The 24,253-nt window shown below is 42.6% G+C and overlaps 1 protein-coding gene across 1 annotated transcript in view; it reads right to left on the reverse strand.

The window, feature by feature from the left end:
- mast1b (microtubule associated serine/threonine kinase 1b) overlaps positions 1–23,283 on the reverse strand; it is a 37,004-nt gene extending 13,721 nt beyond the window's left edge. The window contains exons 1-10 of the mRNA XM_030058380.1: positions 23,198–23,283; positions 12,115–12,209; positions 9,616–9,691; positions 7,413–7,485; positions 4,568–4,728; positions 4,093–4,168; positions 2,912–3,121; positions 1,975–2,076; positions 314–446; positions 129–196 (exon numbers count right to left, since the gene is read on the reverse strand). Coding sequence (XP_029914240.1) covers positions 129–196; positions 314–446; positions 1,975–2,076; positions 2,912–3,121; positions 4,093–4,168; positions 4,568–4,728; positions 7,413–7,485; positions 9,616–9,691; positions 12,115–12,209; positions 23,198–23,217 — 1,014 coding nt within the window. The 5' untranslated portion in view covers positions 23,218–23,283. The remainder of the gene's footprint in view (positions 1–128; positions 197–313; positions 447–1,974; positions 2,077–2,911; positions 3,122–4,092; positions 4,169–4,567; positions 4,729–7,412; positions 7,486–9,615; positions 9,692–12,114; positions 12,210–23,197) is intronic.
- Positions 23,284–24,253: the final 970 nt, after the last annotated feature.

Here is a 24,253-nt window from a genome sequence, read left to right on the forward strand (position 1 = left end):
TTGGCAGTCCCAACACTGTCACTTTGCAAAGGGAGGAAAAGGTAGATGGATGTGGTTTGGTGATGGAGGCCAGAGGTGGGAGGAGAGACTGGAGAAATGACTAGACTGAGGATTTTCTTGGCTCTCACCTCCGTTGAGTCATCCGTTTCGGGTGTGAGCGGCCCCTCGCTGTCGTAACTATCCAGGTTTACCATCTCTGAAGACAAGCACAGACCAATTTAAACGAGCTATCATATAATATACTTTCTAATAATTAAATTCAGTATGCTGTATTTTTTTCTACATTTTCCTCTCTCATCTCTCTCCCTCTCACCTTCTATAGGGTCCCGGGTCAGTCCCAGCTGGCTGATGATGTAACGGGGGATGTCCGTCTTCATCAGATGTCCCTCCTTCGCGTGGTCCTCCGCTGCCTCCAGCAGATGGTAAAACTCCTCAGGATTAAACTCCTGAAAAGATACCGGGACAACATTCAAGGTGACACATTTGGCATTTTAAAGCTGCACTGTACTTGAAACCTATGCACTTTGATTTTTTTGTTTTCTTTAAAAATACACCTGTCATCCCAGCCCAAAGTGGGGCTGCAGGGGGAGTCCCTGTTCAGCCCTGGTGCTAATGTGGACACTAAACAAAAACGATCAGATCTTTTAAAAAAAAAAAAAGAGAGAAATTATCTTCCAAACAGCAGATAATGAGCAATATGTAATTTGGATTCATCTTTTCCCTCTCTCATCCTTTTGGCATTCTTTAGTATAAAGCAATCTCTGACCAGCTGGTTTGGTAAAAATGAGTGTGCTGATGTCAAGTCACATGATTTCTTGTTAGTCTCTGCCTTGGAAGGAATAAAAGAGAGAAGTTCCCTATGCAGACTCAATGAAACATTACACACAAATGTTTCCAAACAAGGTAAAGAATAGCTAGAACTTTGAAGGAGCACAGGGTCTGAAAAAGAGCAGCATCTCTTGAGCTGGTAAGGATTAAGCAATTTCCTTAAGAGTGGCTCAGCAGGTGGCTCCTTGAACCCGGGTCCTCAAGGAGAACAACAATCTCCACAAGGCCAGCCTGCCAAGCCAAAGACCGCATGCTTTGGCCAGCAACTGAACAAAGAATTTTGTTTAGAAATCGATAAATCTGCCGTTGAACCATATATGCAATATTATCATGAGGAACCCTGGGGAATGTGGCAAAAATGGCTGCTGGTCCAAAACCCCAAAAGCACAGCGGATCATAAATAATGCACAGGTATCCAAATGCAGTGATACTATGGACATAGGCTGCAGTAATATGCATGAAGTGAGGCTGGAATTACATCGACAAATCAATTCTCCACGTCAGCATTTCAGCTGTCAGTCATCAATCAAGCATCACGTTCATGTGGCATGACTCATCCAGAGGGACACAACTTTGACACTATTATGAAACAGTCACTGTGGGTTAAACACACACACACACACACACACATGCATGCATACACACACAGGCATGGTCCAACTTTAAATGACAGCATGGTCACAGTCTGTCTCAGTCAGACTGGAAGACTTCCCAGCAGCAGGGGGCCTCTGCCTGGTATTAGTCGTACTGTGGCAAGGCAAATGGAATTTTAATCTAAATGCAAATGTATTCACACGCCAGACAGACCGGACTGCGTCTGTTACCGCAGTGCTGAGTGTTTGCTTAGTTGTTTTTCTTTTTTTGTCCTGCTGTGTAATAAATCAGTGTGTTTAAAAGTTTATAATGTGCTGGCAAATGACTATCTGCACTCATGTTTATTTAAAGCAATGGATTGTCTCTAGCCACAAAAGACAGAGAGGGATGTGAACTGTGAAATGATTTGTGGTGCAGAACAGGACTGAATAGGAATTGTGAAGATAGTAGAGTAAACAATTTCAATCATGACTGCTGTGTTTTTTTTTTATTTTTTATTGTGGTGTGAAGTTCTGCGTGAGGAGTGTGGAAAGTGATTTTTTTTCCCCTTACCAGACACTCCAGAAGCCTGGCAGGCCGGGAGATGATGATGAGAAGCTTCTTTACCAGCTCTGCGACGAAGGCTACCTCAGAGCTCTCTGAGCGCTCATAAGCCTGAGATACAGAGAGAGAGAGATTAAGGTATTCTCAAAAAACATATAAATCATTTGCAGTACAAGGTGTGGCACAGTCAGATCAATAGCATGAACTTAAAATCACAGGCAATCCTGCGCTTCTACTGAGACATTGGTGGTTGAAAGAGAGGCAGCATGACAGAGGTAGAATGAGTGATTTAGTGCTCAAAAAAAATCCATAAAACTGCAAGATTGGAGAACATTTGTATCACAGCAGGCATAACAGATTTTAATCAAACTGAAACCAGGCTATCCACAATAATCAGAGGGATCCAATCAAGCTGTCAAAGTGGGGTTGCAGATGAAGTTCCTTGATACCTGCTATCTCCTCTGACAAATCATGAACACAATTAGCCTCCATCTACCGCTGCTATTTCATTCTTATCTCCCGCTGAAGGCTTCACACAGTTGAATGAAATTAGATGATTTGAACTGAATCTACCTACCAATTGCCTCACACAAACTCTTTGATGTAACCACAGCTCAGTGACGGTGAAAATGTGATTGATGTCAACTCTAGTTTGGTAGGAAAACATCTCGGCTCAAATAATTTCTAACATAATATCTCATTGTGTTACACTGCCTCCCTTGAAAGTATTAATTACTTGTGTCTTCTCAAATGCTTTAGAAAGGTGCTACAAAAACAAAAGTATCACTGCCACTGTTCAACTATATTGATGACCCCCCCGCTTTGCTTTTAAAAAATGCTATAAAAATGAAATTGTTAGTTAATAGTTGTTATTCTGGCTACTGTGAGGTCTTAATTGCTCTTATTTTTTGAGTCCGTTTGGACAATGTGTTTTTTTTAAACTCACATTGTGGAGTAGCTTCTCCAGATTTTCCTGCAGCTCAAAGAAGTAGACAGTGGTGATGAGGCCCTCGCGGGCTTTGGCCAGGCAGTCCCGGGACAGCTCAGCTATCTGGTGATGAATGAAGCTGAGGACCCCGTCGGCCAGGGGCAAAACGTTTTCAGGAGAGTAGGCCTGGATGAATTCGGCCAACCTGCCTTCCATCTGTGCCGTAGCCTGGTGGAGAATGGAGGGTGGGGGTGGGGAGTGGGGGCACAGGAGGACAGGGGAGATGGGTGAGGACAGAGAGCAAAAGATATAAAGAGGAGAATAGAGAGGATGGAGAATGGAGGAAAAAGTGTCAGAGATAAGGTTTCAAAAAAACATTCAATTTCCTTCAAATACCACAGCTATTTGAGAGAGAGTTCAGGGCGCAATTTCATTCGCGACCCAGACACTGTGGCTCTGCTGATTTACATTCACTTCTGTCGAATGTCATTTTTTTTATTTGACTTGACTTGTGTCAGAGCAAACCCAGCTTTTACCTCAGCTGAACTCCCAGCTATAACGCCCAATTTCCTAAGGCTTGATTTTTATCGCTGGAAGCTTTCAACCCATTTCCTTTTGATACTGGCCTCAGCCAGCCAACGCTTCTTATTTGCTCTTTAAAGAGAGTAAAACGAGGGAAAAATGAGGCACAAGAAGGAGCCTTTTTTTATTCAACTGTTCCTAGCTGTGACAGTTTTTATACAGACAGTAAATAAACATAATATTCTCCATGACAGTATAAACCTCTCAAGGCTCGAAGGAGTCAAGTAATCTTGTTCACTACGGTGAAGCAGCCTCCATCGTGCTCTTTCTATATAGTGTTTAGATGTGTGCTATCAAGCCATCATACGTACAAAGCGCCAAACACTTTCAATCAATAAAAGTTCATTTCAAGTCTCTGATATCTGACTTTTGACTTTATGGGATTAGATCGGCTTTTTGTGGATCTAAAGACTGGTTTAATGCCCTGTAACCTTGGTGATTTTTTGATCTGGTTTGTATTTTAATGGAAATGAATGTTTATCATGAAGCGGCTTTAATGGCTTCAGTGATTAACATGCTAATCTCTGCATGTACTAATGAGCAGATTGTTGGTGTGTGTGTGTGTGTGTGTGTGTGTGGTGTGTGTGTGTGTGTGTGTGCCTGCTTGTGTGTCTTACCTTGGGGAAGCGCTCCTTGTACACATGGTTCATCATGACTATCTCATTGTCATAGCAGGAGGAGGAGCGTCCCGGGCTGGAGGGAGAGAGGGAACAAATTAAATTAAGTCAAAAACTACGGGCTTCCCTATATTCACAATTCTGGGCTGTTGAAATTACACCTGTTAAAAATATTGCTTTTATTATCAAATACATATCAAATACATATCAACAAATACAACATCTAAAAAATATAAGCTTTGTATTAAAATGAAACATTAAAATTATAAGTTAAAAAGTTCTTCCTTCACAACTTCCCAATCAAGACTATTAAAATGTAAAAAATGAAATGTAGTGCATCATTAGAATAATATAATCAAATATTAGGCAAAAACAGTGATAGGTAACCCCTATAAAAACCTGCTTTTAAAAGAGGATAGTGCTTTTGGGCAGCTGAAGCGCCCGTTAAGTCCCTGTGGGTGCTGCTGCTGCTGACCTGAGACTGCGGGAGCGTGGGCGCATGTGGGGCGAGCAGCGGCCCCCATCGTCATCTGTGATGCTCTCGGTGCTGCCAAAGTGCTTGGATAAGAAGTGCAGTTCATCCATGGTGGGCTGGAAAGGCAGCTGGTGCAGCCGCTCCTGAGACGAGCTGGAGGACTGGTGGAGGGAGCAACGAGAGAGGAAGAGGAGGAAGGAGGGAGGGAGGGCCCGAGCGAGGGATAGAGGAGGAAGAGGAAGCAGGAGAGGACGGGGGGAGGATTAGGAGGAGGGGGGTTGAGGAGGGGAAACAGACGGAGGTGTTGGCAGATGAGGAGGAAAAAAGAATGAGTGTTTGGAAGAGTCAAGATCAGAGTGGGTGGAGAAGGAGTTGGAGAGATCAAAAGGAAAACGGGACAGAAAATTCATTAAAACTGACAAAACACAGCAAATTTTTCAATTCTGCTCCAGCAAATGAAGTCATGAAGCACTGCTAATGACTGCCAACCTCAGCCTCTGTCTCTAACTGTGTGATAACATGACTGATTGAGTACGTCATTACTATGGTACAGCTCTACGTCTTCATGAACTTATTACAAAATATTATGTAAAATATTGTAATTTAATTTAACATCATTCTATACCATCATGCAAAACTGAGAGGTGGTAATGAAGCGATCCAACAGGCCTCAGGGCCAGACACATGAATCTGTCTCAGACACGCCACCTCTCACAGCCTCATTTGCTTTACTCAAAGCAACGAGACCCCGACCGCCTCTGCTCACTTCGCTCGACACGAGATCAATCAAAGGTGACAGACAAATTGAAGCGAGTCCGACTTAAAAGGTGGATGGAATAAAAGGTGGAGGCGGTCATGTCGGTCAAGGTTGTGTACTGATTATATTGATGTTACCATACCTATCTATTTCTGTATTCATTGATTAGGGCAGTGAGTGTGTCAGCACCTTATTTAAAATCTTAAAGTGGTAATCCCCAGGCCTCTTGTTTTTTTTTTTTTTTTTTTTTTTTGGTCAGTATTACGATGTCTTTTTCCTTGGATTGGTGAAGTTTGAGTTTTAGTAGGTGGGGACTTTCCTTGACTGTGCAGCCATAGGAGCTATACCTGATATCATGTTAACAAAACAATCATTCAGTAAACATACAGGGAACACTTTACAATATGGGTACAAATCCTATGCCTAAGTAATGTTAGTAATGTTTATGTAATGCACGACTCATGATGTTTTTATTTCAAGTCACTATGACTTTATGTGATGAGTTCACACTTAATAGATCATCAGATAGATAGATAGACAGATAGATAGATAGATAGATAGATAGATAGATAGATAGATAGATAGACAGATAGATAGATAGACAGATAGATAGATAGATAGATAGATAGATAGATAGATAGATAGATAGATAGATAGATAGATAGATAGATAGATAGATTATTTGAGGATCATGCATTTGCTCAGTCTCTTTAACTAAAAACTATAGCATCATATTTCTGTGGGAATAGATCCAATGGCATTTTTGACACATTTACAACACAGAGGGAGGAACATGAGTTGTCAGAAGGTGAACTGGTGCCTACAATGTCATTTTGGTTTGGCATATCTTTCTCTATACCATGCTACGCTGCTTTCAACAACACAAATAAATTAAAATGAAATTATTATTAATATGAATGTATGTATTAATATGGAAATGTAAGATTATTGCTTCGCATGGCTTTGTCTTGATTAGGGCTGCAGTCAAGTCCGGTTCAAAGGAGAGGGGAGCATGGTGTGAGCAGTGGGCAACACAGCTCGCTGTGATTCATGAAACGTCCATATGTCTGACATCTAATTTAGTTAAAATATCTTTTTGTCTCTAATGATAGTATCTGGCTTAATATAGCCTGTAGTAAATGACTGCAGAACAGAGTGTGCTCTCTCTCGCGCCAGCCTCTCCTCTCCATGCCACTTTTCTCGTGTCCCTCTCATCCCACCCGCCTGGCACTTATCAAGTTCCCCTCCTCTGTTCCTCCCTCCATCCACGGCCAGATGGAGAGCAGGAGCCGGGCCTGTGCTGTCGGTGTTATGCAACAATAAGCCAAGCACAGAAAGACCTGAGGGAGTGGAAGGGAGGACAACATGCTGGACAAAGTGTGTTTGTGTTGGTGATTGTGTGTGTGTGTGTGTGTGTGCGCGTGTGTGTGTGTGTGTGTGTGTGTGTGTGTGTGTGTGTTGAAAGAAAGAGTTTAAAGAAGGACTGCAGTTTTCTCTCAGCTGCAGAATTACACAAGACGGACGAAGGTAGAGAATGAAAGTGACAAGCAAGAGCAAAAGAAGAGTGGAGAGAAGTCCTGGCACAGTGAGTCCTGATTTAAAAGACACTAAAACCAGCTCTAGAGATGGGATCTGAGCTAAAGTAAAATTAAATTAAAGTGACTCCACATGGTGGCAAAATATCCTTACTAGTTGCTCTGTGCTCCCCTGGACTAGTAATCCAAAATACTGTATTTGTGTCTCTCCATTCACTTCCATAACATGGCAAAACAGGTCTGAAAATAACACTTTTAGCAGGTAAACATAGATGAACAAAGCAGATTAGACCAAATATAAAGAACAACAAGTCCTGGTAGCCATTTTTTTCATGTAATTGTGATTACTTGTAAAAGTACTAGTTATTTCTTCCAGACACAGCGATGTGGAAGTTCCCCCTTGATGCTACCTCCCAGATCTGCTTTCCATTTCAAATAGGAAAATAAGAAGACAGATATATTTAATTTACTAAAAAAAAAAGGGTATTGGGTCTTGTTTTTTTTTTTTATAGTGACATAATCTGCTTTGTACGGAGGTTGTAAAAGCACATACCGTTGAACTGGGAGTGTTGGTGCCATATCCAGATGAGGGCAGAGATGCCAGTGACCATCGGCGCCCATCAGCTCTGCAGAGTTGGAAAATAACATTACATTACTTCACAGCTCAATGCAAAACATACACCTTGCCATAAAGACTTGCCTGCATTTCATATTCCAGCAGCTAAAACAAGGCAAACTGATTTGACCACATCCCTCCTGTGATTACTTTTGCTGCCTGAAACTGTGAGTGTAAGACAAAACACTAAGAGCCCAGTCCGATCCCATTACCACCTGGATCCATCTCAATTTCACTGTCAGCGACACTGATATTTTCATTGAGGCGGCCAATGACTTACAACACAACTGGGTTAGTCCCAGGAGCACAGAGCAGCCCGTTCACTGTGTCTCTGTACGCCGAGCGCAGTGACAGACAGGCAGACGGATTTGATAAATGAGGACAGAGGATTTACAGGAGAACAAGGCTCCAGCAGCCTCCGTTCCCAGCGCTGCGTTTGACTGAGGAGAGGTGACGTGGACGGAGGTAAACAAAGGCCTAATTGGGCCTCTTCACATACAGAGCTGCCTACGGAGCACAAGAGTGAGGACGGCAAAGACTCACTCTCATTACTGCACCCTCACTACATTACCATTACATCAGATGTTCGTACTGTACTATCAGTCACTTTGGTTCTTCTTAAATATACGGGTGTCAGCATTGTTCCACTGTTCACGAGGTTTTTGCCTTGTGGTTATTTTTAAGATTTTGGAGGTAAAAAACAGCACTGTCCTAAAATTAGGTGTGTTTCACCAACAGTATAAGAAACCTATATAAAAAGTGGTTGTGCGTACTAAAAGATAAATGTCATGTCATATCAAGTACCAAGCTTTTCTTTGGGTTTTCGTTTATGTTATTGTAGACAGATATGTTTCACCGCACAACCGTCTGTTTTTAGGGATTTCACATTTTCTGATGGCAGTGTCACAGATGTGAAGCATTACCTGTGCACTTGGAGACGGACTGACAGGCTCAAAGCTCTGCTGGGACTTTCAGTGCGACATAATTTGCATTTGAAATGTTACCAGCTAAATGAGCGGAGGCATAAATAACTAATCGAGCAGATAACTGATAAGAGAAGTGAACACCTGTGCATGCGCTCTACTTAATCACACAATTTTATATTTTAGGCACATGTCGGATTAAAGCTGCTTCTTAAGTGATTGGGTACACTCCAAAACCCGATGGCACATATTCTAGCTTAATTCTGGTGCAAATGTCATTGGATTACCATCACAGTGCTTGCAGAAGCATAAAGATGATTTTTACATTTGGCATGATGAAGAGCCAGCAATGGAGGGCAACTATAGCTAACCACAATCCTGTGAGTGACTGAGTTTCATTACAGCTCATATAGGTGCTCTGCATCTAAAAATCCAAGAAAATGAACATATGTATTTAACTTTTCTGCTTGAGATGTTTAACAAAAGAGAGCTTATAATAATGAATGTCCTCAGTAAAAAACAATACAACCAATGTAGTTATCACTGCCTGGTATACTGTAGATTGTTAACGTACATTCTGTAGTTCTAAATTACATTACAACAAGAAATTCACAATAACATGCAATACATGCAATTTTACAGCAATAATAAGAGGAAGAATATGCAACATGTAATATTTATCTCAAATGAAACCAAATGTAAAAGCGCATATACCACACACAGATATCCACACATAAGTATAAACAGATATATCTTAGGACTCATTTGCACATGCACACACACACACACACGCACACACACACACACACACATACACGTGGCCCTCCTGCCTCTAGACTGGAGCAGTGTGAATAAACACAGAGGTGCTGTGAATGTAATGGCTTGGCCCCGGCACATATGAGTCAACTGCAAGAACCTGTGAGCGGAGCGAGAGGCTCCCTGCTCTCCAGGAGGTGCGAGACCGGGTGCAGTGTCAGATCCGCACCTCTTGTTCTCTGATGTTCACTTGTTCTCTCCCCTCCCTCCCTCCCTCACTCCCTCCCTCCCTCTCACGCTGACTCGACTTCTCTCTGTCTCACTCCCTCCATCTCGCTTTCTCTCACAAACTCATCTCTCTCTGTGCACACAACACACACAGGCAGGCTCACAGGCACGAACTGAAACACAAACACGTGTGTGTGAGCATGCTCAAGTTCACGGTGACATAAAGCAGTGACCTTCGGGAGGAGGCGAAAGAGAAGTGTGCCGGGTTGCTGGGAGAGAAGTTTCGTGGGCTGTCCAGAGGGCTGCTTCCTGTAGGCACAACACAACAGGGGCACAGGGTGAGAGACAGAACAGAACGAAGATGGGGCACGGAGAAAGAGAAGGTTTCTAATGAGGAAATCTGCAAGCTGTTGTTTCCTACGTCTTTTCCCATTTCTCCTTAAGGACACAGTCTAATCTACACAATCCCTTCCTCTTGCACTGTCTGCAGATTTGGGGATGTGAGAATTGGTGGAGCCCAACAGAGCAGAGCAGAGCTGCAGTCAAGACCATCTTAGGGCGCTTTTCCATTACATAGAATCTGCTCTACTGCTTTTAAATTTCCCATTGCAGATAGTACATGAACAACAACACATGAACACTATTAGTGTAACTAAGAAATTCAGTGAAATTTTTTTTACATGGAGAGATGATCAAATATGACACAAGTTTTGTGAGACTAAATTTTTGTATTTCCTAGTTTTAAGCAGCGACTGGCAGGGCTTTGCTGTTCAATTTCTCTCTGACGTCAACAGAGGTGGTTCCACCTCTGTAGTATATGGTACCAGATACTATTCAAAACGTTTGCCCAATGGAAAGCCAAAAAAGCGGGTAGAGCTGAGGCAACTAGAGCAGATTCCATGTAATGGAAAAGCACCCTTAGTGAAGTCCAAGACCACGTCCAAAGTCAAGCTTGACACCAGAACAATGCTTAAAGAGTTTCTTGAGTAGATAAATCTGCAGAAGCTCTGTAATATACCCTTCAACAGCCGAGCTATTAATGCCTACGATTCTGACTAATCAGTCTATGGAAGTTGAAGGACCATTACTATTAAATTAAAACAGGGGGTTTCACTGTGGGACTTCCCGCAGACAAAGCATAGCTATGTTTCTGCTATTTGATCCTGTAGACGTTGAAAAATTGAACTAGGTGAGTTTATTATTGCTGTTCAACGTAAATTTAAGCTGCATGCAAATACATAAAAATGGCCAAATCCAAATTTGTGTGACTCTAAGAAGGTAGGAAAAATAGCAAAATTTTGAAAAAAAACCCTATCTGAGGTCAACTCGGGTGCTGGGGATAAAGTAAACAAAGGTAAGATGTCAAAACAGGGACAAAAACAAGTCCAAAATGTCAGAGCAATGGCCTCGAGACCAGACTCAAGAACTACAGCTCTGCTCAGTTGGACAAACTGTCAAATACATCCACCTGTTTAAATGTGCATTTATGTATGTGATTGAAAACAGTTAAACAACCTCTTTATCTTATCTGCTTTTTTTTTGTTTGTTTGTTTTTTGTTTTTTAATCATTACAAGGATTTTCTAGGCAGCTCTTCCTTGCCTTCACCAAGGGTCTCGGGTTGATGGTGCCCGCCAGTCTAAGGCAGGACAAGCAGGTTAGGTGGCTAAATGTTGTATTGAATCATTTTATTTATGACTGATTGTTGATTAGTTAGCTCTAAGAGAGACAAGCCTTCTCTATAAAGTCCTTTGAGACCTGCTCATAAATAAACTTCACTTGACCAAACTTGACTTAAAGGAACAAATCGTCCAAAACACAAAAAAAATATTTTCTTACCAGTCCCTACAGAACGTTTCTATGTGATTTGGCAAGGTGTCCAGTCTGCTGCAGCCCTCGGGGGTAAATAGTTTTGCTGGGACCTACTTCCTGTTTGAGAACACAGGGAAACTCTATCTATCCACCCACAATGAGTGCAAATTTTAATAGCTAGATCGAACAGATACAGGTTACAGTTTTTTTCAGCAAGGAAGTAGTTTCCATCAAAACTCTTTCGTCCCTGAGGGCTATGGATTATGCTGGGTGTCCGGGTGTTGGAAAGAACTATTGGTGCTGCTGCCGAGTTTTTTCACATCTAAGTTTTTGATGGTTTGAGTTTCCACTGCTGTTTAAATTGTTCATATTTCTATTTTTTTTATAATCCCTGTTTATAGTGTTTATATTGCTTACTGCTATTTATCATGTGTATACTGTATATTTCTTCTAAATTTGCACATTGACCTACCTCTATGCACATTTTATACACCCATGCACACGTTTTTTTCTGGGTTTTTTTGTTGCACATTGCTTTTTGCACACTGGGTTGTACTTAGATCTTATTCTGTTGTACTTAGATCTTATTCTTTATTTTTTATCTTGTTTTTATTGATTTATTTAATCTGTAATCTGTGGCTACTGCTGAAAAACTGTGAATTTCCTGCGGGATGAATAAAGTATCTATCTATCCATCTATCCATCTATCTATCTATCTATCTATCTATCTATCTATCTATCTATCTATCTATCTATCTATTTATCTATCTAGAAAGAAATACAGATCCTGTCCCACTGTATTAGGGAAGACAGGGAAGAGCTGACACTGCACTAAGGTTTAGGTGGTTTAGGTAATTTTTTTTTTTTTTTTAACCGCTCACTGTCAACAAATGACCGTGGCAGAAGAGTGAGGTGTACCTACCGAGGTGTCCAGGCAGGGGCAGAGGGGAGTGTGGGCGAGGCAGAGTGGGAGAGGTGGTGGTCAGGATCAGACTTTTCCTGTTACTGGCTCGACAACTAGAAGGAAAAACAGAGAGAGAAAGAAAGAGAGAGAGAGAGAGAGAGAGAGAGAGAGAGAGAGAGAGGGAGAGAGAGAGAGAGAGAGAGAGAGAGAAAGAGTTAAACTGGCAATATGAAATACGGGCCCACTGGGGGAATGCTGTCACTGCTATGTCTTTGATTTAATGCATTGATGTACATGCGCGTGCTGCTATATATACAAACGTGAGGTTGGACATAGAATAATAGATAGAAGACGTGCAAATGCGGGGCTGACTGCAGGAGTACCGCAGTGATAAAGAGAATCCAATTTCCTCAGCCATCCATCCCTGTCTAGCTCCTCTCAGCCAAGATAAGAGTGAGAGGAGAAGAGGGAGCATGGTGCAGGTCAAGATGTGAGCGAGAACGTACACGAGTGAGAGAGCCGGGAAAGGACAGATAATAAGCATAAAACGAGAGAGGAAAAAGGGTGACAAATTTTTTAAAAAGGATGCAGAATTCTCAGGAAAAAAAAAACACAGCAGATGTATCAAGCTTTTCACTGAGAAACCCTCCACAGCTCCATGCCCTCAATTAATCACAGTGGGGACACTAAATAGCAGTCATTACCACACTGAGTCACTTCAAATCCGCCCGTGGACTCCCCACACGCTGTTATTACACATGAAATGACTGTATCTGATTCACACGCCATTAGGTAATAAGTGAGCAAGTTTTTCCTCTTTAACGGAGAGCTCCTCATTTTCTGAGAACACCCGCTGCTGAGCTACGGCGGTGCAATTTAATTCAAAGGCTTAAGCAGAACAGGTACATCAGAAGGCGCTCCGCTTTCTGTAAGCAAGGGTGTAAACAAATACAAAATAAAAACAAGAGCAAAGGAAAGCACGAGAGGAGGGAAACACAACAGGAAGGCAGACCTTCCCACTCACTCCTCTATACCATCCAGTTGTGTTCGCTGTCGAAGGAAGAGAGTGGCTCTTTTCCTGCTCTCCCCTCACCACCCCAGTCACATGGGCCCGCACGTGAGCAGGACTCACCCTCGCCGCATACATACATACATACATACATACATACATACATACATACACCTCCACTGAAACTTGCAGACTGCAGACGTGAGCTGACTGAGATTGAGCCGACACGGTGAGCTGAGGCGCAGCAGAGAGACGCAGATTAGTGAAGCTGACAGCAGACAGAAATGGTAAAAGAGACAAAGAGAAGAGCAAAGGCAAAGATACGGTGAGGAGAAATCTTTGCACAAGACAAGATGGAAAGGGTTTATACACACACCTCTGACACTGCAGTGTTTTCAGTTTTTTTTTCATTCCATTTAACCATGACACTTGAAAACATACCTACTTAGTCTTGCTTTTAATTGACTATATTCTGCCTTGCATTGATTATTATTATCATTAGTAGCAGTAGTATCCTTTTCCTTTTATTTTCCTTTGTATTCATTTCCTTATATTTTTTGCCCATCATATTCTCATGCTTTTATTGTTTGGCTTCATTTTAATGTTTGCTCTTGCTATTGGAGCTGCACATCCTGCATGAAAGGTGCTTTGTGAAATTAATGATTATTATTAACTTTCTGTCCTTCCCAAAGACACTTTGACAGGACACTTATGTAGATGGGCACACACTGAGAGTGGCAGGGATCTCATTTATAAGACACTCTCCCTCACCAGTGGTGGAACCCTGACTGAACCTAAGAAAGGACACATTTTCTTTCCTACTTCATGTGAGATTTTAAAATATGCTTTCCAGGGTAAAAATGGCCAGAGACAGACAAAAAAGACTCCCATCTCACAGGGTGACAGTGACAGAATGATAAAGTGCTGCCATCAGCCAATCACATGTGTCCTTTTCAGTCAGCCCCTCCTGCCCATCTGGAGCTCAAACTACTGATTGGGCTCATGACTCTTTATTAAAGCTATTCAGTAACACCACTGTGGCTCTGCTAAGGAATAAAGGCGACTCCTTTATGCACAGCATCCCGTCTAAAATACAGCAGATCACAAAACAGAGCACGCTCGATCTCATTTTTCTATCTGTTTTCATAATTTAAATTGCACAGGACGTTCTGATCAAACAGATCTATAACTAACCTTATGGATATTGATCACGCATGCCAATAGCGTGGATTTAATGTGCAAATCCAATAACTGCGACTGTGCCATTTCACCCTTTTTAACAGCAGATCAATTATGTCGTGACATTGTTCTAACCTCATCACCACTGCACCTTTTTTTCTTTATGGGAGTCCTCGATTTGTTGGTGTATTGCAGCTGCAGTAATCTTAATGTGTGTGCGGGCACGTGTGTGAGCTACGATGTGTGTATATGGGTATAGGGTTCAGCAGTGTTTCAGGGGCTTTCGTCACTTTTGTAATTGCTTTTTCAGAGTAGAGAGAAAGAGAGATAGAGGGGGAGAGAGAGAAAGAGAGGGATGAAAAAGAAATAGAGAAAGTGAGGGACACAAACAAAGGCAAAAAGACCACAGAGTCTTCCCGAGGCTGATATTATATCTACCATCCTTGGTTAATGCATTTCAAATGCCGCAGGAAATCAATGGGAGCTGGCTGGAAAGGCACACACATGCACACAAACACACAATATTTGGCCTTGAATTCCAGTATTCAGTATCATGAGTACACATGTAGACACTGACTGGTGCGTATTTACTTTAAACATCCAGTCAGTCAGCAATGCACATAACCAGTTCATTGCTAATGCAGGGAGAGGGAGAGAGTCCAAATTTCAGACAGGTGCCTCAGGCCAGTGTCTTGTTTGATGGTCATCCAAGTTCAAGGCTGAGAGATGGACAAATCAGCAAGAAGTGTGTGTGCACGCAGTAAATGCTGTGCTGAACTGGCTGACATGCTGGGAGGTGGGGTTGGGGGTTGAGGTGAAGATGTGGAGAGAGAAGGGTGGTAGTGGCAGTATAACGGTTAGCGGGAAGGCCTTTCCTTTGTGGCGGTGTTTCCAAATTCAGTGTGTTAAATAATCATGATCTCAGTTTTGACCAAAACAATCGTGATCATGATTTTTGCCACAACTGAGCAGCCTTAGGACAGAGAGAGGAAAAATGAGAGCTGGAGAAAGAGGTCGTGTTGAAGGCTCCCAGTGGTGCTCATCACCCATTCGCCCACACAGGCATAAGGTAAACATGACCCAGTTTTTTCACGGTGACATCCCCCCTACACACACACACACACACACACACACACACACGCACACGTGCATACTGTATGTATATTTACGCTGTACAAACATGACGCCATCCATAAACAGAGCTTACAAACACAGTACATGGAACACAGGAAAATGCAATGACAGCCAGGACTACAACAAAGCCAGACAAATAGGAGCTTTCACCATCTGCATTTTCATGCTCCTCCTTCCACTTAACAGCAGTGTGATACGGCCTATTAATATCGATTAAACCAAACCACCTATTCATACATTGCAATACACAAATAGCCATCTCACACAAAGTCAAATAGCAGTGCAGGTGATAAATCTGAGGCATGGAGGAATGATCGGAGAGAGAGAGCGAGAGAGAGAGTAAAAAAAAAAAAAACAAGCGAGATAAGAGGGCATGTAGAGGGGAAAGTGATGCAGAGAGCGAGGGCATCTCGCTGAGATGAAAGAGAGAGAGACGAGGAGTGGAGCTGCGGATGAGGAGTCAGGGAAGTCTGGTTTGTTTACTTCCACAGCACGAGGAGTGAGGTGGGCGCAGAAATAGAGACAGTGGAATGAGGAAGGACTGGAGAGGGGAAATCACAGCAGTAGAGGAGGATGGGATATGTAGGTGGTAGAGATGAAAGGCACAATGCAGGGAAGCGAGAAGGAGGAGAAGCTGGATAGGCAGAGGAGGAGGAGGGTGAGAGGGTAGAAGAGGTGGGTAAAAGAGGTGTGCAGTGCTGTAAAGCCAAAAACAAGAACAAACGATGCACTCCTCAGAGGGAATGAGCACCACTATGAACAAAGAAATAAACTTTTCCTCCTTTTGTTCCTTAATAAAAATTTATATTCATGCAACTCGCATCTGTCTGACGCCCTTTACTGTAAGGTATACTATGGCGCACAGATCTGTCGTTAAGTTTTATGTAATGGCATAAAAAGATGGGAGGACTTTATTTCAGAGACAAAAAGCACAGGAAATTGAGTTTGAGTCTACAGGGGAGGGGAGAGGAGGGAGAGGAGCGTGCAGAGGGAGTAAAGAGCCGCGGTCACGTGACGTCTTGTTGCTACGCAGCATGCAGCAGGGAGGCTCTCTGACAGAGCTGAGTGGGGACCGAAGCTGAGGAGACGAATACTGCTCATTATAGGAGTTATTCAAGTTCAATTTCAGAGAGGAGGGCGAGAGAGAGAGAGAGAGAGAGAGAGAGAGAGAGAGAGAGAGAGAGAGAGAGAGAGAGAGAGGCACATAAAGGTAGACAGAAAACAAAAGTGCTGTGGGAGGATCAGAACAAAGAGTGGGAGTATGTCCTGTAATTGTGAAACAGTATAAAATGCCAAACACATCACCTGGCACTTGGAAAAAGAAACCGAGGGTGGCAGCAATATCACACTTGCTCCAGTCACTGTAATTAAGTAGGTTTTTTCCCTCTTCTTTATTGAGCACTCCTCAAAGTCATTAATTAATTTACTTGCACTGAGGCACATTTTGCTGAAGTGCTGCACTCAGCCACAGAACATTTTTCATCACGTCCACTACAGAGAGTAAATTTCGTGGACTCCCCCTAACCATCTGAATCAGGACAAATCTGGAAAACTGATCAGCTTTGCAATGAACAAAGGCTTTTTCACAGTTCAGATTCAGATTATTTTATATTTTCAAACTGTTCCCATTAAAATAATCTAGTTTGAAGTCTGCCCTCGACTCTCTTTTTCTAAAAAGTAATTTAGCAGCTTTTTCTCTGTATTCTTTTTAAATGAGCTACTTTTTTTTTTTATTGTTTCCTAACCTTAACCACAGCTTTTCTTTAACCTTAACCAAGGAGTTTTGGTGGCTAATATTAGATAATAAGCTAATATTTAGCTAACAAGCTTCCAGTGAGCCCAAAGGCTGATTTATGGTTCTGCGTACGCGTAGCTTACGGAGGGTTTGCGAAGCAAATGCGTCCCTTGCGGGCCCTCTGCCGTGCACCTCCCAAAAATTGTAACTATGCGTTGGAACTACACAGACTACAAGAGCTATGATTGGTCCTCTGAACTACATCATGTCCAGCATTTCGCCCCTCCGGCTTCACTGCCTCTGTAGTATCACATTCCAATAGTTTTCACCTCACTACTTTGCACCTTTTGTTTGTATTGATTTGCGCATTTCAATTCTTTTGCACCATTTGTACTTAACATGTACATTTCAATTATTTGGCACCTTGTTTTGCACTATTTGTTTGAGAAAGTAAAACAAGCAAGTATTGTAAAAACATCACTGTTTATTTACAGTGCTACAAATAAGGTTTTTGAAAAGGCGGGGAATTGCTTAGCGTACTAGACCATCAGGACACAGAAACATGAGAGGCACACACCATCTGCGTAGCAGCTGCGTGCACGCGGCGTCCAGTGTCCCCAGAACCATAAATCGGCATTAAGGAGCCTCACTGGTGACCTCATGACTGTTCAAGGTGATGCATGGTATTTGGATGAATCTGCTCTCCACAGAGGTTAAGAGGAGGGACTGGTGGATCAGCTGCATGCAAAACTAGACTTGCATGCAATTTGAAAGTGTAAAGTCATGCTATTTGTATGCAGATTTATGAAATCAGAATGGTCCTCTAGTAAGACACTAAACATTTTCATGCCTACACTTTGTAGGTCACTCTGGATCACTTTCAAGTCACATCCTCCTTCTCCCCTCGTCCTCTTCAATCTTTTCCTTTTCATTTTCCTTCTGACCCTCTCAGGCTGGAGCCAGTTTACAGCTGCCGACATCAGCACAACACAGCATCTCAGCCTGGTCTGAGCAGAAGCACTGAAAGACGCATTTTCACTTCTTAAAATTTAGGGATAAAGAAAATCAAAGTGATAAATTGTGCAGGTGACAAAAAAACCAAACAAAAAAAACAAAACAAAACAACAAGCAGCTCATCAGAGCATCATTAATTTTAGGTAGAAAGGAATTAGTTTATGCTCTTATCCAGAACAATTTACAATAGGTGCAACAGCAGAATAAGGCTCAGTTCATGTATTACCCAAAATTTAACCCAGTGAACAATAAGGAACATACAGTAATTCTAGCAATGGTCCTGCGACCATCAGGCAATCAGGTAAGAGTGAGCGCAAGGAAAAGATATACGGACACTTAAGAAGGAGGAAGACAGATGACAGAGGACGATGTGGCAGTGGAAAGGGAAAATCCTTCAGTCTGAAGAGGGTGCAAGGAGCCATGAACGCAACTGAAAGCAGACTAAAGAAGCAATAAAAAAAAAATCAAGTAGGCATTCAAAGGCAGAACTAAACTGAACACAACACAATGCAATGAAAAATGGAAGAACAATGACAAAGTGCTGAGAAAGGCATTGGACATCACATAAGAGAAGTTCTGATAAAACACATGGGAAAAGGAAAGGATAGTACAAATACAATAGATGGACAAATGGGATACGTGTGCTTAACCATTCTTTCTTCAGATTTTGTAGAATCTGAAAGCAATGAATGAATGAACTTTATTTATATAGTGCCTTTCATGCACACAATGCAGCTCAAAGTTCTTAACAATTCTATAAAAAAGAAATGCAAGTTTCAAACTGTACACAACAAGAACACAACAAAGACAAAACACTAATGTCAAGCCAAACACAACAGAAACACACACACAAAAACACATGCTAAAAACTCAGTAATAAATCATATAAATCATGCAGAGTGTATTAATCCTTCCAATCGCACCCAATCAGCTTTCTTTATGTAAATCGAGCAGTATTGCCCAACAGGTCAAATGCAAACCAACAGTAAAAGGCAAGGACAGATGCTAAAATGGTCACGGTGACAGCCTGAGGCAAAGCGCTGCCCTAACCGAGCTCTATCAGATCTCCACTCGACCGCATTGAGCATTGTGTTAAATGTCAAAATCACCGCCTTGCCATTGTGTATTACACCAGGCCAACCAACATGATGGTCCTTCTTTTGCTTCTTTCCATCCCAGTTTCCCCTCTCTCTCTCTCTCTCTCTCTCTCTCTCTCTCTCTCTCTCTCTCTCTCTCTCTCTCTCTCTCTCTCTGCAGGGTCCCAGCAAGCGCCTCATCCTCGACAACACTTCAAAGCCCATCAGCCTCGACGAAAGTGACTATAATTTCTTGTTTTGCTTTGTTTTCTTTCCCCCCGTAATAAACCAAAGTCTTCTGTCTGAGTCTGGGAAAGTACACAGCAAGCTGACGGTAGCAATATCAGTCAAGCGCCGGCACATTTCGGCGCTGCTGGGAAGCCGGCGTTCCCAAAAGCATTTTTTCCTGTAAGTGAAGGAGAGAGCGAGGGGGGAAAAGGAAAGGATCAAAGGGAATAAGAGCCCCATTACTCGAGGGGAGACTTGGCTGTTAGTAAAGTCGGGAGCTAATGGGAGCTGTAGCACCTAAGCTACTCCTGCAGTGAGTATTGAACGCCGGGCTCCTCTGGGGAGAAGCAGCAGCACGCAGAAGGAGACGCTCCGCGGTCTGACCCAGGTGCCTCAGCCTCCCACTGACCTCCCTTGGTGTGCACACAATTGGTTAAGTGAAGTGTAATGGCTGTCCGATGTGGTTATGCAGTTCCAGTGGAGGAGTATTTATGTGCATAAAGTCTCTGTATACAGTATGTGTGTGTGTGTGTGTGTGTGTGTGTGTGTGTGCATGTGTGTTGGAGGGCAGAGGAGGGGAAGTACATGTATGTGAAAGCGTGTCTGTGTATGAGTGTGAGAGCATGTTATCCTTTTGTCTTTGCTGTTTGCCCTGAGGTACAGCGTGCACCTGAGCCACAGCATGGGGGAAACACACACACACACATATACACACACACACACACACATGCACGCACACACGCATATAAACTGTATATATACATACACTAATCATCAGCAATCATTATTATTCCTTTTATCTCTAACACACTGCTCTCCACTCTTCTATATTCAGCTCACTTTCCTCTCTCCTGCAGCATCAAACCAATAGGTACTCACACATACACACACACACACACACACACACACACACACACACACATAATAGCAAAGAGAGAACACATGCACACATATAATAAGGAGAGGCACGTGTGCGCTCATGTGCTGGGCTGTTAAATAAACAGTAATTCACCCATGCAAGTCTTAGCGGGAGAAAACAGACAGAGGAAATAGAGAGAAAGAGATAAGGAAACAGAGTGAAAAGAGATGAGAGCTGGTTGTACGCTAGCATGCTTGTCTCCCCTGCTCACGTAACCCCAGTGAGCTGGTCCCTAATGGAAGAGGAGATAGAGATATCACCCCAGGGCCCTGCACTCTTACTCTCTCTCACACACAGCGTCCCTCTTTTTGAATCTCTCTTACTCCTTACATTCTCTCTCAGCCTCTTCTCACGTATTCCCTTACTCTCTGCTTCCTCCATGACTCGACTTGGCCGCTTCATCTTCTTCCCTTTTTTCATTTCTTGCCACTCCCTTCACTGATTTTAATTCAAAAAAAGAATTTAAAAAAAGTCATCATGTGGATGTGACCTGAGAGTTGGGGATGTGTCACTGAAAATAAGAACCCCAATCCACTTTCCAGGCTGCACAACTGTATGGAAAAGTCAATATTTTAATCTCTGACAGGAAAAAATCAGAGTCATTTTCTGGAAGAAAAATGAACAAATTTTGTTTTTTCAAATGGAAAAAGCTGTTGGGTTTTGCCTCCATGTGTGTTTATACTATGTATGTATGTATGTGTGCTTTTTGTACATGGACATGTTGGCACACATGTTCAACTTAATGGCAAAAATTTATATTTTTGCCATTAAGCAAGATACTGGTATCCAGAGTGACTGATGATGAGTGTATGTATGAATGTACAAAGCTCCTCCCTTAATCCGTTCTGCATTTGAGTAGCACCGCAGGGTTTCCAAAACAACACTCCTCTTGGGGTGGAGCATTGTGGTAGACGTGCAGCAGGAAAGTAAGAACAGTGAGACTTCAGTGCATCTGTGCACCTGTGTGTTTGGGCTCAGGTGTGTTGTGGTAAGATGTGTTGCTGTAATACGAGTGTGTCAGAGCTACACTTGTGATGGTATGGAGTTTTTACCGCAGGGAAAAAGCAACATCTCCCTGTGGTTTGGTGCCAATGTGTTCACTTCTTCAAAAAAATAAATAAATAAATAAATGACTTGGACTTTACAGTCCATTTATGCTATTTGAAAACATGGGTTTCGGAAAAAAAAATTATGTGATGAGCTCAACCCCACAGTAGGCATCACATGACCACAGTATTGCGGTAATGCGGTCATCATCACAGCCCTCAGAGCCAGTTTAATCCTGACCAGCCAGGGGAGAGTGAAGTCATACAGAGAAACTCTGCATGACATCCACTGCTGCTGAAGAAGAAGAAACCCCTGGTGTCTGAGTGTCAACTCAAATATCTCCGCTGTCGTCATCAGTGTGATCAGTCATCAGCTGTAAGCGCACAGGAAAATGATGGGGACAGTAATTTTTTAATATGAAATGTGATAATATGATACTTTATTGATAATTGTACCGAAGCAAAGACAAAACCTTGCTGCAGCAGCTGGTAAGGATTCAGATTCTCGCTCAAAGACTTCAGCAGTGAGGATGGTTGCCCACACGGGGGCTTAAACCCATGTCCTCCAGCTGCTGCCCTGCTGTTCTCCTCTGAAGCAAAAAACCATCCTCAACTAGATCAGCCGATAAGCCGGCTTCAGAATCAATCTCACAGCACCAGTGGATCAAACAGAGCAGGAGAGCTGATTCTGTCTGACTCACACCAGAGCAAAATCACTCATCGATTGCTACTGGTGAATCAGTCTACCTGGAGGTCCACTGAACATGTTATTAAGATGAATAATCGTTGCTACCGACACCCAACTACTCATTGTCATATACAATAAGAAAATAGGTGTTTTCGCAGGGTCAGCTAAACTATGGTCAGCGTCAATGATGTAGCAGTAAATAAAATTGCAGACTATCTCACATATCTCAAAACGCTTTTCTAGGCCTTCATTTGCTGATAGTGGCTGGCAAATCTGACTGTCATCTGGGTCATATGCCTCGATTGTGAGGGTTATCCTTCACAATAACAAATACAACAACATACAGTATAAAATGTGAAGTCTATAATGCATAGTTGTAAGTGTAACAGCACTCAAATACATTATGCTGATCATACTTCCCCAAACTGCAAAACAAAAGTTTGAATAACTGAAAAATTTGTGTGCAATTTCTGGATGTGGAAATGATCAGTGCAATACAAAAAAAAAAAAAAAAAAAAAAATCACTAACACTCTTTTCTTTTTTTTCTTCCTTGTCATAAAACTTAAATCAGCATACCCTGAATATCTTAAAAATGTTTAAAAATGTGGGTTAAGTAGTTCCCTAATAAATAATGATTTAAAGATGATATGTTAGCTTTAACATTCAGTCCTCGGTCATGATTCCACTCAGTCTCATTATAAATGCAGCTGATATACTGTACTGACCTTTCAGAAAAACTACATGAAAGCCTCTCAACAGATAGCAGAAGAGAACAGAAATCTAAAACCAGGCTAGACACACACACACACACACACACACACACACACACACCCTGACCTTACATACGGCTTGCACTGTCAATGCAAGCCTCTGTGCAATGAATACTTAACCGGAACAGTTGCTCATACGCACACAAGAAGAGGGAGAGAGAGTCAGAGAGACACGGAGGGAGGGTGGAAAGAGGAGAGAGAGAAAGAAGTGGGGAGAAAAGAAGCAGAGAAGCAGTCCTACCACACCCCATATCATCATCACAGACTGAATCATCATCATCGGTCTACGTCTTTGGTTGTACCTCTTGGTGCGTCGAAACATGTTGCATGCATGAGTATCTGGGCGTAGCTCCAAGCAACAGGAGCAGCAGCCGAGCGGTGAGGGAGAGCAGTCAGCAAGCAGCAGGTCTCTGCGAAAATGTCATCGCAATGCACCGCATGGCTCCCACAACCTTTTAGATCTGCACTGGTGTCTGTCTGTGTGTGTGTGTGTGTGTGTGTGAGTGTATCTGGGCAAGTGTGGCAGAGCACCAAAAGGAGAGGAGAGAGAGAGGGACAGAGAGGTAGGGATGGAGGGAGGCAGGGTGAATCTGCCTTTCAGAAAGGAACAAAAAGGCAGCAGGGAATTGTGGGTCATTTTCTCAAGGGTAAGGCGCCATAACAGAGAGTGCAGCGAGGGGGGAAGTTTTGCAGCATATTTCATGTTTTGCATGTGCGTGTTCTCTGTGTCTGTGCACTGAAAGCACCTCTGACCGGGAGTTAAAAGCTTTTTAACTGCAGGGGACAGATAGCATGAATGAATGAGGCGGGTTAATTCATCTCAGCAGAGTGGCAGATGACTTAGGGATGGGGTCATGTGGATTTCTGAGTGCCTGGATGTGCATTACGTAACTTTAAAGCAGATATTGAATGGAAACAAACAACAAAAAATAAAACAAAACAAAAAAGTAGAGCTGGTGAATGACTGCACTGGTAAACATATGACACGCACACACTCGGAGGGTGTGCTGTGTTTACCCATGAATGGATACAGTCGACAGATTGAATGTGAGGCCAACTCCACTGAGCCCATCTATAATGGATGGTGGCCTGATAGCGCTCTATGGAGAGTGATGGGACACGGTGGGAAAGAGGCCGAGACAGGATGAATCCCCCGTCTCATGAGGGGGGATGATGGCGAAAAGGGGAGAATAAGGATGGAAAGTAAAAACAAAACAAAACAAACCAAAACATAGTGAGATGGATAGGAAAACATGGCTCGCGCACAAACAGAGTGGACGGGCCTGTGGCTTCATTTCATGTTTGATTACCCATGATGACTAGGGATGAGGAGGCAGAGTAGAGAAGATGGATAGGGC

This window comes from Myripristis murdjan, chromosome 8 (genome assembly GCF_902150065.1).
Source record: "Myripristis murdjan chromosome 8, fMyrMur1.1, whole genome shotgun sequence".
Lineage (NCBI taxonomy): Eukaryota > Metazoa > Chordata > Actinopteri > Holocentriformes > Holocentridae > Myripristis > Myripristis murdjan.